At 53.2% G+C, this 17,217-nt stretch overlaps 1 protein-coding gene across 1 annotated transcript in view; it reads left to right on the plus strand.

The window, feature by feature from the left end:
• The first annotated feature begins 223 nt into the window (after positions 1-223).
• The window catches only part of rps6kc1 (ribosomal protein S6 kinase polypeptide 1), a 31,127-nt gene continuing 14,133 nt past the window's right edge, over positions 224-17,217 (plus strand). The window contains 15 exon segments of the mRNA XM_079753926.1: positions 224-387; positions 1,493-1,528; positions 2,221-2,341; positions 3,021-3,136; positions 3,890-3,983; positions 4,092-4,145; positions 4,638-4,821; positions 4,823-5,082; positions 5,898-6,022; positions 7,251-7,349; positions 9,673-9,720; positions 10,844-10,976; positions 12,298-13,281; positions 13,283-13,756; positions 16,004-16,093. Coding sequence (XP_079610052.1) covers positions 286-387; positions 1,493-1,528; positions 2,221-2,341; positions 3,021-3,136; positions 3,890-3,983; positions 4,092-4,145; positions 4,638-4,821; positions 4,823-5,082; positions 5,898-6,022; positions 7,251-7,349; positions 9,673-9,720; positions 10,844-10,976; positions 12,298-13,281; positions 13,283-13,756; positions 16,004-16,093 — 2,920 coding nt within the window. The 5' untranslated portion in view covers positions 224-285.

Consider the following 17,217-nt stretch of genomic DNA (forward strand, 5'->3'; position numbering starts at 1 on the left):
GAAACAGTGGATTTACCCAACCTTGTAAGAATAAAACGTTTCCCTTTTTTCTGTGACGGTTGTGTTCCCAATTTGATGAGCTGATACACAGCGGCTAGAGGGTCTTGAACGCTTCATAGTATATATACTGTGTGAAGGGGGCGGGGCCACGGAGCTTGAATGGCCCTGACTCCGCCCACCGACGTCCAGCTCAGCTCGCAGCACTTCTCGCTTTGACGGTGAATGAACGCGTAGGAGCTAGCTGGTTAGCAGGCTAGTTGTTTTGGCAATGTGGCTACAATCAGAATGATCTCACAGCGAGAAAGGGGAGAGCTTGCTCGGTTCTACACTGTCACAGATCCCGCCAAGCATCCCAAAGGTTACACTGTCTACAAAGTCACGGCGAGGGTAAGTCAAAGATGGGCTGAGACAAGCTAACGCTGCTGTTGGTTTGTGTACTGCTACCCTGCTGCTCCTTCGAGTGCCGTTGTTTTGATTTCAAACCCACGTAACACGGATTAAGCCATGCCCGTTTGAAACCGTCCAAGCTGTTACCCTGGCCAGCGTCGCACCGGAACAAGGCAGACATGGATGTTTAGGTGGCTAGCCGACGAGCTACTACTGCTGGGGTAGCAGCAGCCCATCATCCAGGGTCCTAGCTGCCTCAGGGCTATCTGCCGTGATCAAGCCCAGGGTTAGGCTGTCTGTGGGTTCATAGGGGCTTCAGTCGGGGTAACAGCTGGTCAGGAGGGTTTGGCAGAGAGGGTCACGTCTGGAAATGTTCTTGAAACGCACGTAGCTCTCTCTTTGCCTCCTTGCCTTCCTCTGCGTCTCTCTCTCTCTCTCTCTCTCTCTCTCTCTCTCTCTCTCTCTCTCTCTCTCTCTCTCTCTCTCTCTCTCATATACACAATTTTTACACGGATTTTCACTTCCCCATTACACATCGTTATGGTAGTTGTCATTCAAAACACTTAACACATAAAATAACAAAAACAATGTATCCAAGCATCAGATTTAACACCAAATTCACTTTTGTGCATATAATCGGTAGCCATTCAGCCCTCAACCAATTCGTGTGCTTTTAATTGTTCAATATTTAGTTAAAATAAATCGCTGAGCTGTTCATTTCAATCACAATATATTATCGTGTGTAGTGATGTATCACCTAAAAAGAACATCACAAGTTGAATGTGGACATGGCCCCTAACACACGACCACATGGTGGTCGTGTGTTATGAATGGAGTGGAGACGTCTCTCTGTAACACTCAGGACCTCCTCCCCTCGCTCTATAGTGCGGTCATTGTCCGGGCGTGAAGACATGTTGTAGCCTCGTGCTGCGCTCTAGTCCTCCACACCCAGCAGGAACTCTTCGAGACGGGCTCAGCGACATCGCTGTCCTCTCCTTGCTGCCTTCTCCCTGCTGCCTTCTCCTACCTGTACAGACAATTAGAAACGGTGGACTTTGGGAAGGAATTGCTTGCATTCTGCTGACTTCTTTCTCCGTATCTCCAGATTATCTCCAGAAAGAGCCCGGAAGATGTTCAGGAGGTAAGACCACCAGTCATTCGTTTGGTTTGTGTGAAGTTGACGGGGAAGTGGTTGTGTTATCAGGCAAGCTAATGTCGCACTGAATGGGGGTTGCTTAATTTAGAGAAAATAGATGTGCATTAAAAACACGCACACACACACACACTCTCTCTCTCTCTCTCTCTCCCTCTCTCACACACACACTTGGGCTGGGCTTCCTGTAATACAGAGAGCATGATCTCCATTAATATGTCAGTGTGCTTGCACCGAGTAAAGACGTGAAGTGAAGACACACACCCAAGCATCTCTTCATTCCTTCCCCCACACTGAGCCTTCTGAGCTGTCCTTGTTTCTTTCGTCCTGGCTTCAAAGTTGCCAGAACAAGGTTGACGTTTACAGCACAAATCCCCTGGGTTTGGCTCGACTTGAGCTGAAAAATGCTTTCTTTGCATTGTTGGTGCAGTATTCCTTCTTCAACTGAGGTTATCGGATGTGTGACGATGCGTCCCTGTTTCATTGCATGATATTCATCCGTATGAGGGACTGATGGCTGATGATTTGTTATTTTGGGTGTGTGTCTGTGTGTGTGTGTTTTTCACCATTAAGTTATGCCTCCTTATTCATTTTGCTTCTCTCTCTGTCTTTCTCTCTCCATGTCCCTCTTTCTCTCTCTCTCGATCCCTCTCCATCACTCTCTCTCACTCTCTCTGTAGATAACAGTATGGAAGAGGTATAGTGATTTTCGGACGCTTCATCAGAACCTCTGGCAGCTCCACAAGAGCCTGTGTAGCCAATCAGAGCTCTTTCCTCCCTTTGCCAAGGCCAAAGTCTTTGGTAAGAGACGTGCATGGATTCAGGCGTACATCACATCCCATTAAAAGCCCAGCGCACAGATTTTATGTTCTGCAGCTAGACTCTCTTAACTGTGGTGATGTTCTCTGGAAACGCCTTCTTGTGACTGCTCGATAGTTAACTCAGAGGCATTCTTGACTTATTGACTGTTTCCAGAACACCGCCACCTAGAGGCGGTTTGATAGAGGTTCTTTGTAAGAGTGCTGTATAGCAGTGGTTCCCAAGCTTTCGCAGCCTACAACCCCATTTATAGCTCTGAAAATGTTTGCGACCCCAACTTGAACCTTTGTGTATCTGCTTCCACATTAATTAAGTTGATCAACACCTGCGGGTAACATCAGCGTCCCGGTGAACGTCGCTTTACCACACACTGAGTGATTAGTAGTTGTTTGCTTGTTGCTATGAATCGGTAGGCAGCCAGTTTGTATGTACAGGACGTACATGAGACCTTTGACGAAAAGATGTTTGCTAAAATGAATCATTAAATAACTAGCTTATGTCAGCAATCTCTTGCGACCCCAATATGCATATCAGGGGAACCCAAGTGGGGACCCAACCCCTGCTGTATAGGCTTTGTGTCTGGCCTGGATGTTGTGTTCGCTTTGTATATATATGTATGTGTGTGTGTGTGTGTGTGCTTTCTCTTGCGTCTTGTGTGGAGGTCGTTTTGATGAGTCTGTGATTGAGACCAGGAGGCAGTGCTCAGAGGACCTCCTGCAGTTCTCCGCCAACATCCCCGCTCTGTATAGCAGTCAGCACATCCAGGACTTCTTCAAGGTACACGCACACACACACACACACACACACTCGCTCTCTCTGTCTCGCCCTCCGCTCATTCATTCATTCACTCAGTCGCTCACACACACAGAAACACTCACTCACTCACTCACTCACTCTCTCTCTCTCTCTCTCGCTCCCCCTCTGCTCTCACTCACTCACTCACTCTCTCTCTCTCTCTCGCTCCCCCTCTGCTCTCACTCACTCACTCACTCACTCACTCACTCACTCACTCACTCACTCACTCACTCACTCACTCACTCTCTCTCACTCCCCCTCTGCTCTCACTCACTCACTCACTCTCTCTCTCTCTCTTTCTCTCTCGCTCCCCCTCTGCTCTCACTCACTCACTCACTCACTCACTCACTCACTCGCTCACTCACTCAATCACTCAATCTGTCTCTCTCTCACTCACTCTCTCTCTCTCGCTCCCCTTCTGCTCTCAATAACTCACTCACTCACTCACTCACTCACTCACTTACTCACTCTGTCTCTCTCTCTCACTCACTCACTTACTCACTCTGTCTCTCTCTCTCACTCACTCACTTACTCACTCTGTCTCTCTCTCTCACTCACTCACTCACTCACTCACTCAATCACACGCTCCCTCACACACACACACACACACACACACACACACACACACACACACACACACACACACACACACACACACAGATAATTGATCCTATACACACACACAGAGTTTGTGATCTTTACCCACCGACCTGAGCGCGGCTGAATGTTGCCCAGGGGGGGGACGTCCACCACGGTTCCGAGCTCATCGGACCGGCGGAACCCTTCTCCGACTTCCTGGCCGACAGCCTATCAGACTGCAGTTCCGAAGGTGCGTTTACAACACACACCTGCTTGCCAGTCCGTCTTGGTGTATTCGATTCAGTTTTATTTGTATAGTTTGCATTTCAAAACTGAGTCCCTCCATCCCCTTCCCCAGTCCACCGGGACCTCAGCGGAGCAGACGATTGGACCTTCACGTCCGAGTATGGAGGTACGTGCCTCTTACTGCCCGTCTACCTATTTCGACGCAAGAAAGGAGGGAGGGTGTGAGGGAGAGAGGGAGGGTGGGAAGAAGGGAGGGAGAGAGGAAGGAGGGAGGGAGGGAGGGAGGGTTTGAGGGAGAGAGGGAGGGAGGGAGGGAGAGAGGAAGGAGGGAGGGTGTGAGGGAGAGAGGAAGGGTGGGAAGAAGGGAGGGAGAGAGGAAGGAGGGAGGGCGGGAGAGAGGAAGGAGGAAGGGAGGGAGGGAGGGAGGGAGGGAGGAAGAACAAGGGTCATAGGCTTGGATAGAGATATTCAATAATCAAGAAAGTAATGACTCAATCAAGACATCCTGCTAAAAATACTTCCGATCAACGCTAGATAATTTTATTTTAGAAACCATTTTTTGTCCGATTTGTTGATATTCACTCCCCGGCAGCATTCGATGAATCCCATTGAATGCTGTGACGTCTTTGCCCTGACGGTCTTCACCTCTGACCCCCAGGTCCCTCCGGCGAGAGCGACCTGACCTCCCTGGTCGCCGACACCGACTCCCTGGGCGAGCCCGACGATGGCATGGCCTCGGGCCGCACCTCCCCAAACCGACCACCGGGGGGAGCCCCCGACTCGAGCGCAAGCTGCAGCCCCCTCCTCCACCGCCTCCCGCCCCTTAGCGCTCGCCTCAGCCCGCCCCCCCCCTGCCCCGGCGTCAGGCCCCCTAACCCCCAGACCGGGCCAGGAGGCCAGCCGTCCCGGCGGCCGCTCGCTGCTGTTCTCCGGCGCTCTGCGGAGAGCGGCCGGCGGCAGGGCCGACGAGGCCCAGGCCGACTACCTGGACCGGGCCGGGGAGCACATCCGGCAGGCGCTGCAGCGGGAGACGCAGTGCGACTACCAGGCCGCCTTCTCCTACTACCGCAGCGGGGTGGACCTGCTCCTGCAAGGGGTGCAAGGTACGGCCGGAGAGGCGGGGGGGGGGAGGGGAGAGCGTTTTTGTGGACACTTGAGAATTAATTGCAGGGACTTCCAAAAAATGACTGCAGTCCCTGGTCGGTTTTTTGGCGGATGATTGCAGCCCAATAAATGACAGTTTTTGGGCTTGGATCCAGATGGGGTCAAGCAGAGACAGCGCATTAAAGCTTGGGTGTGCAATGTGGAGAGACCAGCCCGAGTTGGGTAGGTTTAGAAAGTAGCCAACTGGAAAACATCCCGCCCCTCTCTCTTCAGTCCTGCCGCCACAAATCAAAACACACGACTAGCCCGCTAGCTTTAGCAGTATGCCCGCTTAGACCTGTGGAAGATCCCGGTCGTGCGCAGTGAGTTAGACAGACAGGCAGACAGACAGGTAGGCCGTCCAATCAGTGCAATCAGGCTGAATTTAATGAGTGGACTGTCCTGTGACACTGACAAATACCACATCATAGCTTTCTTTGCCAGAGCATTTATTTTTTGGAATGCTGTCTGGATGTCAAAAGATTATCAATAAATATGACAATAAATGGTCCGACAAATAAAATGACCTACCGTAGCTTTAAAGTGTTTTTAAAAGTTTGTTCTAGCAGGGTGTCATGGCTGAGTCATTAATCATCTACATAAGAACTGTGTTCCGGTTTGAGGGGCCATGGTCACTTTCTCTTTCTCCTCTCCCTCAATTATTGTATACCTCTATCCAATCAACTCTATGACACTGGTCCTCCCTCCCCCCTCTCCCCCCCCCTCTCCCCCCTCTCCTCCCCCCTCTCCTCCCCTCTCCTCCCCCCCCTCTCAGGCGAGCCCAGCCCCACACGGCGCGAGGCCGTGAAGAAGAGAACGGCCGAGTATCTGATGCGAGCGGAGCTCATAGCCAATCAGCATCTGCGTGACGACATGGGCCAGGGTTCGACCCAGACGGTGGTGAGTGTGACCGGGAGACATGTTTCTCATCTGGGAACTTAACCGCCCCTTCTCCGTCCCATACATACTTGACCGAAAACACCAAATTACCCTGAAGCATTAGCAGCGGCTGCTGTCATCATTTCACCGGAAGTGGTGTTTTTTCCGAGGTTATGATCGTAATTGTTTACGATTACATGAAAAATCGCCTGCGATAAGGGTGTAATAGGGCTGTGCAATTAATCAAATTTTGATCGTGGTTTAGATTTTTGGGTCAAATGAGCTCCAAATTAAAATAATCAAGTTGAAACTTTTCTTGTATACTTTAAGTTCTCTTTAACTTCTTTAATGTTATTTTTTTGATACATTAATCATGTTTTCAAACTCAAAAATAATCATTTGAATAATCGTGATTTCAATATTGACCAAAATAAACGACGTCATGATTTTTTCCATAATCGAGCAGCCCTACGGTGTTATACAACTGTTTTCTTGTGCTATTTGACGTAATGTATCTTAGTGTCGTCGTTTTATGCGTCGCTACCACACTACAACGCTGGTTGATCGTACATGCAGAAAAACAACTTCAAACATTCCGATGTCTGTCTGTAATACCGTAATCTGAAGTGTCTGTGTGGGGGGCTGGTGTCATTTGCCTGGTCGACTGGTCAAGGTTGAAGATGTTTCAACTGTGAAGCGCTTGATCTGCCTGCAGAGAGGGCCACAGAATCAGATGCAGTTTCAGATTACTTTATTAGTCCCCGAGGGGCAATTTGGTTTTACAGCCAGAGACCCCTCCTTCACTGCTTTATCCACAGCAGAAAATCATCAAGGAGACACCGTCGCCTTTTGCTCCGCGTGAAGAGAGTTTCAACAAAATATTATAAAACTGAGAGTTCCGGTACTTGTTTCTGATTTGCTGTAAGCCGTTGTAAAACTCTATAAACACACACCTTTGACCGCATAAAAATGTATTTTCCTCTATTTAGCGACGAGGCAATCTCAAAGTATTAACTATGTTGCTTTGCGGAAGAACGATGATTCATGTATGAATAAATGATCTCATTTTGTGTTTTGCCTTGGGTTTATCTTGTGAAATCTCGCTGGATAGTCCGCAGTAACCATTTAGGAACCGTTTAATAATCTCTGTTTCAGCGTCGTGCCTAACAATGGCCCCTAGCTGCTATAAAACCTCTGTAAACCCCGTCCTCTCGTGCCTACTAAATTAACCGTTTATTTGTCCTCTCAGGCCATGGTGGGGGCCCAGTGCTGCCCCCCCACCAGCAGAGGCAAACCCAGCCCTGCCGAGGAGCTGAGAGCCTACCGGGTGCTGGGAGTCATAGATAAGGTCAGTAGACCCAAGGAGGACAATGGACCCGCCCCTTTCTGAGTTTCAACCAACATGTGCCCGCCCCATTCTTGGTTGCAACCAATCACAAGCGGTGGTGTTGTGTCTTTCCTCTCTGCGTGGCAGTTGGTCGTGCGAGGCCTCAATCCCATGTCAAGGAGCGCTGGTTTGATAAGAATGTTTTTTACGGAGCTGGTTGATGTTTGTGGCATATGTCGTCGTATCTGTCTCTTTCTGTTATTTCTTATTGGGGCGTTCTGTTTGCCGGTCCGTGAAGTAACCGATTTTGAATGTGTGGAGAAAACCCCCCACGAAACTCAGAGTAGGAAATGCTTTGCAAGGGGTTTTGAAAGAAAAAAAATCTTTGCTGAGTGTTGCGTTTATTTCTGGTGACTTCCTCTAAGGGCAAATGTTTCAAAGTCATGTCCGTCCTTTTGTCCTTCTCTCTGCCTTCCACTCTCTCTCTGCCTTTCTCTCTCGCTCTCTCACTCACTCACTGTCGCTCTCACTCTCTCTCTGCCTCACTGTCTCTCTGCCTCTGGCAGTTGGTCGTGCGAGGCCTCAATCCCATGTCACTCTCTCTCTCTCTCTCACTCACTCACTCACTCACTCACTCACTCACTCACTCACTCACTGTCTCTCTCCCTCTCCCTCTCTCTCTCTCGCTCTGCCTCTCTTGCTCTGCCTCTCTCTCTCCCTCTCTCTCTCTCTCTCTCTCCCTCACCCTCTCTCTCTCTCTCTCTCTCTCTCTCTCTCTCTCTCTCTCTCTCTTCTCTCTCTCTCTCTCTCTCGCTCCCTTTTTTTTCCCTTCTTTTTTTTTTTCATATTCTGAAGCCATTAAACTAAGTAGATTTAGGGTCTGTGTGGCGCGGGGCCGGGGTGTCTGAGTGTTGGGGAGAACCGGTTATGGGAGCCACAAGGTCAGTTTAGGCTGATGCCGCTCCCGGCCAGCTGCCGGCCAAGCAGCCGAACCGCTCAGCCATGAAATGATCTGGCAAGCAACCCGGGAGAGAGAGAGAGAGATCCGCAACGCACGGCATAGGCTCAATGATGCTCAACCTAAACACATGCACACACACACAAGACGCACACGGAGGCCACGCAAACACGCACGCGCACAAACAGACAAGACACACTCGAGCAGACACACACAAAACCCCAAGGATAATGTTGACACAGCACCGACATGTGTTGACGCGCACACACACACACACACACACACACACACACACACACACACACACACACACACACACACACACACACACACACACACACACACACACACACACACACACACACACACACACACACACACACACACACACACACACACACACACACACACAGTGAAAGAAAGAAAGAACAGCCACATGTCAGGACCAGGTCGACAACACAGGACAACAAAACGAGCATCCCGCCCCACAAAGGAGGCTGTAGGGCGACAGTTCACTGAAGTGACACCCCCTCCTCACCGCCTCCCTCCCTCCCTCCCTCCCTGCCTCCCCCACCCTTTCACTTTTTAATGGGGACGGAGGGGACAGATGGAGAGATCTACTCACCCCACCCTGTTGCCCTCCCCCCTAACACCCCCCTTGCCACCAGCCCCCAGCCCCACTCCTGATGTTTGTGTCTTAATTATATTAGCGCTCTGGCTAGCACTTCCACTCTGTTTATCCACAGCTCCATTCATATCCATTTAGCCCGCACCTGTTTGGGCGGCGGCGGGGTCGCTGGCATCCTGCACGTTCACGTAGCTATTCAGAGCATAGGAACCCCTCGCTTCCCCCCCACACACACGCACGCACGCACGCACACACACACAGGAGGAGGTGGACGGTGGTGCCCGGCCAATGAGGAGTTGAACGTGGGGCTGGGTCTGGTGATGACGGGGAGATGGAGGGAGCAGTGAGGGAGGGGAAGTTGTAGCTGAGGGTGGGATAAGGGGGAGTAAGGTGGTGTCGCTACACCTTACTCCTAAGAACAGGGGGTTACGTCAGAGAAGGTGCAGCTCAGTGTGTGTGTGTGTGTGTGGGTGGGGTAAATATGTATGGAAAAACGAAAACCATGAATCAATAAGTGTGGTCTCATTGACATTGTGAGTCTGTAAGGTTCTCCGGGTTTTGCCCTTTAACGTGAGACTGGAGGTGTCATGCTCCACCAGTTGTCCATGCACGCACTCCCTCAACATGTGTTATTCTTACGATAATCTCGAGGACCTTTTACATTTCCCGTCGATCACTCAAGACCCGTGCCGTCGCCTCATCGTCCCTCAGTGTTCGACTGCTCATGTCTGGCAATTAATGGCACTGTTCCATCGCAGGTCCTCCTGGTCATGGACAAGAGAACGCAGGAGACCTTCATCCTCAAAGTAAGCTGTCCCTCTGCACGAGTGTGTGTGTGTGTGTGTGTGTGTGTGTGTGTGTGTGTGTGTGTGTGTGTGTGTGTGTGTGTGTGTGTGTGTGTGTGTGTGTGTGTGTGTGTGTGTGCGCATGCCCCCACGGCATGCTGACTGTAAGTGTATGTGTTAAGTGTGGCAGGACGTGTGCGTGCGACCTGCGTAATTGATTCTAATGGGCCTGTCCCTGTCAGCTTCTCTGCACTCGGCCGGGAGACGTGTGCCAGATGTCAACGCACAGTTCAGGCACAGATGACTACACACGCACGCACGCACGCACGCACGCACGCACGCACACACACACGCACGGCCAGTGGTGCCCAGCTCTAGTGGGGGTCTGTGCGTCTCCTCCTAAAGTCACGCGTGGGGCTTGATGGATGTGGTGACTTTGGGGTTGGCGCGGTGCGGAGCTGGCACCCCGTTAATGGTCCCTTTCTCCTTCTCATGTTCACACACACCTTCGCTAAACTTAATGCAACCCCCGCCCCCTCCCCCCCCCCCCCCCCCCCCCTCCCCCTGCAGTCTGTCCTCCCCCCAGCCCGCCTCCCTGTTCCTTTTGAACGACTCCTCCTCCTCCTCCTCCCCCTCCCCCTCCTCTTCCTCCTCCTCCCCCTCCTCCTCCTCCTCCTCCGCCTCCTCCTCCTCCTCTCCCCTGTCTTTAACCTCTCCTCCTCCTCCTCTCCTCATCCTCCCTCTCCTCTCCCCTGTCTTCAACCTCTTCTCCTCCTCCTCCTCCTCCTCTCCCCTGTCTTTAACCTCTTCTCCTCCTCCTCCTCCCCTCCCCCTCCTCCTCCTCCTCGGTTCTCTGGACCTTCTAAATCTTCATCGTCGGCTACCTCATCCGTTTAATTACTCTCCTTCCTTCCTCACCCTCCCACTCCCGCCATGCTTGGGTCTGATGTGGATGTGCGTGTTTGTCTGCGCGCGCGTATGACTCTGCGTGCGTGTGTGTGTGTGTGTGTGTGTGTGCATTGTGTGCGTGTGTGTGTGCATTGTGCGCGTGTGTATGTGTGCATGACACTGTGTTTGTGTGTGTATCGTTGCATGTGTGTGTGTGTGTGTGCGTGTGCCTGTGTGTGTGTGTGTGTGTGCACAGGGGCTGCAGAAGAGCAGCGACTGCGGCCGAGCCAAGGGCAGCATCATGCCCAGCGGAGTCCCCAACATGGTGCGGCTCAGGAAGTTCATCGTGGCCGAGGACACCGTCTACCTGCTGCTGCAGTACGCCGAGGGTGAGACGCACACACACACACACACACGAAAACGCACACACACACGAAAACGCACGCACACCCGTCCGCTCGTCTTATTAATCTTTGTTCTGTGGTTCACCCTGGTCCGCCCTCGCAACTAGCTCACCCACCCTCCCCTACTCACACACACACACACACACACACACACACACACACACACACACACACACACACACACACACACACACACACACACACACACACACACACACACACACACAGCTACCCCACCACTTCGCACACCTCTCCTCCTCTCCTCCTCCCTCCATCCCGTTCCTCTCCCCTTCCGCCCGGCTCCAGACAGATGTTTGAGGAGATGGGGAGTGTGTCACAGGTCATTATTCGGAATACCATGTGGCGCTGTGCTTCATTAGCTACGCCAACACCTGGGCCTCCTTCCATCCCCTTCACTCCCGGGCTGCTTAACGTGTGGGCGTGCGTGTGTGTGCGTGCGTGTGTGTGTGTATGTTAATATAGGTGAGTGCGTTACAGTCCGTTCTCGTGCCCCTGTAGCCGATCACATGTGAAGTGTTCCTGTGCTCCACCGCGGCCCGAGCCCACTGCTGCCCATCGTCCCCCCACCCCGGGACCTTAATGAAGCGGATAACACTTATCCGCCCCTCCCCCCGAAAAAAAAATGAATGACATAATTACACAGAATTGCATCATTTCAGCCTAGCAACCTGGAAGTGAGGTGTCTCACCAGCGCTTCTGCCCTTTTTGGGGCTCTGTCGAGATTAACGGAAGGCTATTGGGGAGGGAGGTGGAGGCTGATGGATGGATGGATGGATGGATGGATGGATCTGGGTGGGGAGAAGGGCGGAGGCCGGGGTGACATTGCACACGATCACACGTGGACGGTTTTAGTTTTTCGAAAAGCACCGGCGACATTATCTTCCCGGCGGACCCTCGATCCATTCTCATCACACGCAGCAGATGCTAGTCCGCGATTGCTCACTCCTCAGCTGTGTACGTACGCCTGTATGTGTGTGTGTGTTGCTTGATAACGCAACCATTATAATATTACTCTTGAGAGAACTTAATACCGCCGCGAACACCTGAGTAAAATTCGAACTTCCATAATTAGTTTAAATTAAAAGGTTTATCTGCATTCATTTTCATTGCTTTTGTTTTCATCCCTTTTTTAAACCGCACACACGCACAAACACACAAACGCGCGTGCACACACACACACACACACACACACACACACACACACACACACACACACACACACAGAGTGTTGCCGTCCCTCCAATGTTTGTGTGACCCTTGGAGGATGTGTGTTGTGGTTCCTCAGGTGGGAAGCTGTGGTCCCACATCGGGAAGTTCCTGCGCTGCTCCAGCCCCGACGACAGCTTCGACATCCCCTTCATCCAGAAGAGCCACACCGCGGCCGTGCACTCCCCGCAGCGCGCCGCACCCGCTCCCCAGGCCTCGGCCTCGGCCTCCGCCAGCTCCGGGTCGGGGTCCGGCTCCGGGCCCGCCACCAGCTCGCCGCCCCGCCCCGGCTCCAGGCCCCAGCGGGGAGGGAAGCCCCCCCCTCCGCTCCAACTGAAGGCCCCGGGGCTCCCCCCGGGGCTGGCGGGCGGGCCGGGGGGCACTCCCGAGTCCGGGGGCACCTCGGAGGAGGAGTGCACCAACAGCTACCTCACGCTGTGCAACGAGTACGAGCAGCACAAGGTGGAGCCCGACGAGCTGGAGGAGGACGAGGAGGCCCGCAGCGGGCAGGAGGCGTCGTCCCTGTCCCTGGACGCCACCGCGCCCGCCTCCCCGCGCTCCCACTCGCTGCGGAGCAACGACAGCCTGTCCTCGCCCGCCAGCGGCCAGGAGCTCCGCTTCTTCGCCGAGAGCGCCGGCGGCGAGGGGGAGGGCCGCGGCGGGGAGGAGCCTGAGCCCGGCGGGGCGTTCAGCCCCCTGCCGTCGCCGGCGGCGCCCGGGCTGTCCCTGGACCGGTCCAAGCACACGCCCATGGAGTTCTTCCGCATCGACAGCAAGGACAGCGCCAGCGAGGCGATCTGCCCCGATGTCCACGTGGGCGGCGACCTCCTGACCTCTCCCGGGCCCCCGGGCCCCGACCCGGACCCAGAGCTCAGGGGGGAGGAGCTTCCGGGGATGGGCCGGGAGGTCACGGGCCTGGGCTTCGAGCCGTGGGGGCCGGACACGGGCTCCAACGAGTCGGTGCCGGTGATCTCCTTCAAGGAGGCGGCGGCGGCGGCGGCGGCGGCGGCGGACGAGGGACAGCCCCCTGACCTGCTGGTCAACCTCCCGGCCGGGGGGGGCGCCGGGGGCGCCGCCTCGGAGAGCGAGGCGCCGGAGAGCCCCGGGGCGTACCGGCCCGGCCCGGACGTCCTGCAGCTCCACGGGGGGCCCGAGGACGCCCCCCGCCGCACCAGGACACAAAGCGCGCCAAAGCGGCCCGTCGGTGCTCTCCCCCGCCCCGCCGCGGGAGCCCGACGGAAACGCCGCGTTCGCCAGAGTCCGGCCGGACGACGGCCGCGCCCCCGTCGCGGGCGGGGGCGGGGCCGAGCCCTCGCCGGGCCCGGGCGGCGCCGGAGCAGGCGACCCGGACGAGGGGGACGTCTCGCGGCTGTTCGCGGCGCTGGACGAGCTGACGCTGGCGGCGGCCCACGCGCACATCCCCGAGGAGTTTGTGCGGCGCTGGGCGGTGGAGATGGTGACAGCCCTGGACGCCCTGCACCAGGAGGGCGTCGTCTGCCGCGACCTCAACCCCAACAACATCCTGGTCAACCACCAAGGTGAGGTCGGGAGCCCGCAGCCCCGCCCTCCTGGCACTGGTCCACTGGCGGAGACCGGTTCTACGTGTCTTTGGAGCTAGGGTGGGCACTTTGGAGAGCCGAGACCGTCAATTTCAACCAGAACTAAAAATGGCGGTTTTCCTTTTTGGGTTACATTTGTTTTTTGAAGTGCTTTGGGTGAAACCTATATTTGGTGTTTATTTGTATTTCCATGGCTTCTTACAACCCCGTATTGGGTTTCCCCTTGCACGATTTTTATTCAAATGTAGCGCCGACCTGTCATTCTTGCCTGTCTTCCCTTCAGACCTCAAGAGCTGCAACCCTTCAGCGTTAAAGACGCTCGACTGCAGTGGCATGCTTCAGCTTAAGGATTCATTAATAGCAATAAAAGGAGGCAAACTATGACATTCATATCAAAGACCGCCCATAAGTACCCCCAAGTAGCTTCTCTCAAGCTCCAGGGCGATGCGTTTGAAGACCCCTGTTCAAATCACTCCTCATCCCTACTCAGCCATCAAGTTATGTTTGATTTAAGGGTCTGGATTGCTAATCATCAGTCCTCTTAACTGACCGGCCAATCTGTGAGAGAATTCTCCCCAGGTTCTCTCTCTTTTCATATGTTTCTGTCCCTCTGTCTATTTCCCTCCTCTCTGTCTGTCTGTCTGTCTGTCTGTCTGTCTGTCTGTCTGTCTGTCTGTCTGTCTGTCTGTCTGTCTGTCTGTCTGTCTGTCTGTCTGTCTGTCTGTCTCTGTCTCTCTCTCTATATGTCTCTGTCCCTCTGTCTCTCGCCCTCTCCTTCTCGCTCTCCCTCCTTCTTGCTCTCCCTCTCCTACTCTCTCTCTCCTCTCTCCCTCTCTCCTTCTCTAGGTCTCTGCCTCTCCATCACCCTCTCTCTCCTCTCTCTTTCTCTAGGTCTCTCCCTCTCCTCTCTCTCTCCTCTCCTTCTCTCTGTCTCTCTCTCTCTCTCTCCTCACTCTTTCTCTGTCTCTCCGTCTCTCTCTCTTTCTCTCTCCTTCTTTAGGTCTCTCTCTCTCCCCCTCTCTCCTTCTCTAGGTCTCTCTCTGTCTCTCTCTCTCTCTGTCTCTCCGTCTCTCTCTCTCTCTCTCTCCTTCTCTAGGTCTCTGTCTCTCTCCCTCTCTCTCTCTGTCTCTCTCTCTCTCTCCTTCTTTAGGTCTCTGTCTCTCTCCCTCTCTTTCTCTCTGTCTCTCCTTCTCTACCTCCACCTCGTTATCAGCGTGCGTCTAATTAGCTGAGTGGTTGTTTTCGTCTCCCCGGTGGTAATTATTGTTCTAAAGGGCCCATCAAGGGTGTAGCGCGGTGGTGCATCAGTCTGGCTAGCCCGGTGCTAATGGCTCTGGCTAGCTAATGACGCCATTAGTTCTAATGATAGTGCTAACGGGGTAGCGGCTAAACAGGAGTAATCGCGCCGCGAGCCGCGCTCTGAGCTAAAGGAAAAGATGAGGACAGAACAGTCAGACGGGGAGCGGAGAGGTAGACAATGAGTGGTCGGAGGGGGAGGCACAGTTTGGAAAGTAGGGAGAGGAGTCGAGGACACTGGACACACCGGACACACACACTGGACACACACACACACACACACACTGGACACACGCTGGACACATGCTTGACGCACACACACACACACACATACACACACACACACATACTAGACACACCGGACACACACACACACACACTGGACACATACACACACACACACACATACTGGACACACGCTGGACGCACGCACACACACACACACACACAGACACCCACATACTGGACACACGCTGGACACATGCTTGACACACACAAACACACACACACACACACACACACACTGGACACACACACACACACACACATACTGGACACACACACACACACATACTGGACACACACGCACACACTGGACACACCCACACACACTGGACACACACACACTGGACACACACACAGACACACACAGACAAACAGTGACACACAGTGAACATACAGACAAACATAGACACACGCTGGATACACACTAGACACACACACTGGACACACACTAGACAAACACACACACACTGGACACTTGGTGCGTGGGTTTGAAGGGGGGGGGGTTGCTATTCCATTAGTACTGTTTTGATTAAAATATACTCTCTCTGACACCTGTCTGTCTCTCTCCCTGTCTGCCTGTCTCCTGCTCTCTCTCTCTCGCCCCCTTCCCTTTCTCTATCGCTCTCTGTCTGTGGTCCGTCTCAGGTCATATCCAGCTTACCTATTTCTGTAGTTGGAGCGATGTGGAGGATTCCTACGACAAAGAGGCCATGGCCAACATGTACTGTGCCCCAGGTGAGAACACACACACACACACACACACACACACACACACACACACACACACACACACACACACACACACACACACACACACACACACACACACGCGCTAACTTTAACGGCAATCCCGAGGGGCTGGGCTGCGGTTGACAGGCCGGCCTATAACTGAGAGGATGTGTGAGTTAATGCTATGCATGTGGCTCCATAACTAGGCCGCTGTCCAAGTGGCACAAAGGCCTCATTCATGGCCAGAGTCGCATGGAGAGTCCTGATGAGTGTGGGTACAACTGTATGCAGCCTGGCACCACCCTATCCCTCCCCCTCCTCCTTCTCCTCCTCTCCACTGACTACTCCTCCCTGTCTTTTTCTCCTCCTCCTCCTCCTCCTCCTCCTCCTCCTCCTCCTCCTACTATAGAGTTCTTTAGTCATGGATGAACACAATCCCTCTAACACAATAACCCTGCTCCATTATCGCTGCCCTACAAACTCGTGTGTGGATACGATTCGGGTTTCTTGATTTGCAACGTTTTTTTAAATGTGTATTTGGCATTGTTTAAAGGAGGGCATTTCATTACACTAATTATTATAAGTGTTCCCTATTACAAGGCTGGACTATTCAAAATCCTGCCACACTGGCCATAGCTCTTTTAAAGATGACATATTTTTTTTATGCTTGTTTTATATATTATTGTATATTGTACTTGCCACTTCGACGATATTCTATCAGGTACTTAATCTGTCACTAGCGGAGCATTTCTGGGATTCATTGGTCGTTTCTGTATTTGCTGAACCGTTCTACTTGCAGTTCCCCAGTCCGTCCTGCAGGGGGTGCTGTTGCACCATAATGAGCCCTCTGTCTGTGACGGGTGACCCTGAGTGCTGCCCCCAGCAGTCGTGAGACTGACCTAGCATGCTGTTTAAAAGGCTGCCTAAACAAACACTGTCGCAGTGTTTAAAGGAGACATATTATGGCGTTTTCACAACATGTAAACATGTTTTTGAAGCTGTTTGCTGGATATAGCTTTTAGGAAAAAAAATCTCGCCTGCATGCCTATTCCCCTCTGTTTCAGTCCCTTCAGAATGCGCTGTTTCTGGTGTCTGTAGCTTTAATGCAAATGAGCTGCTGCCCATTGACC

This window comes from Pollachius pollachius, assembly GCF_949987615.1.
Source record: "Pollachius pollachius genome assembly, chromosome: 16".
NCBI classification, from domain to species: Eukaryota; Metazoa; Chordata; class Actinopteri; order Gadiformes; family Gadidae; genus Pollachius; species Pollachius pollachius.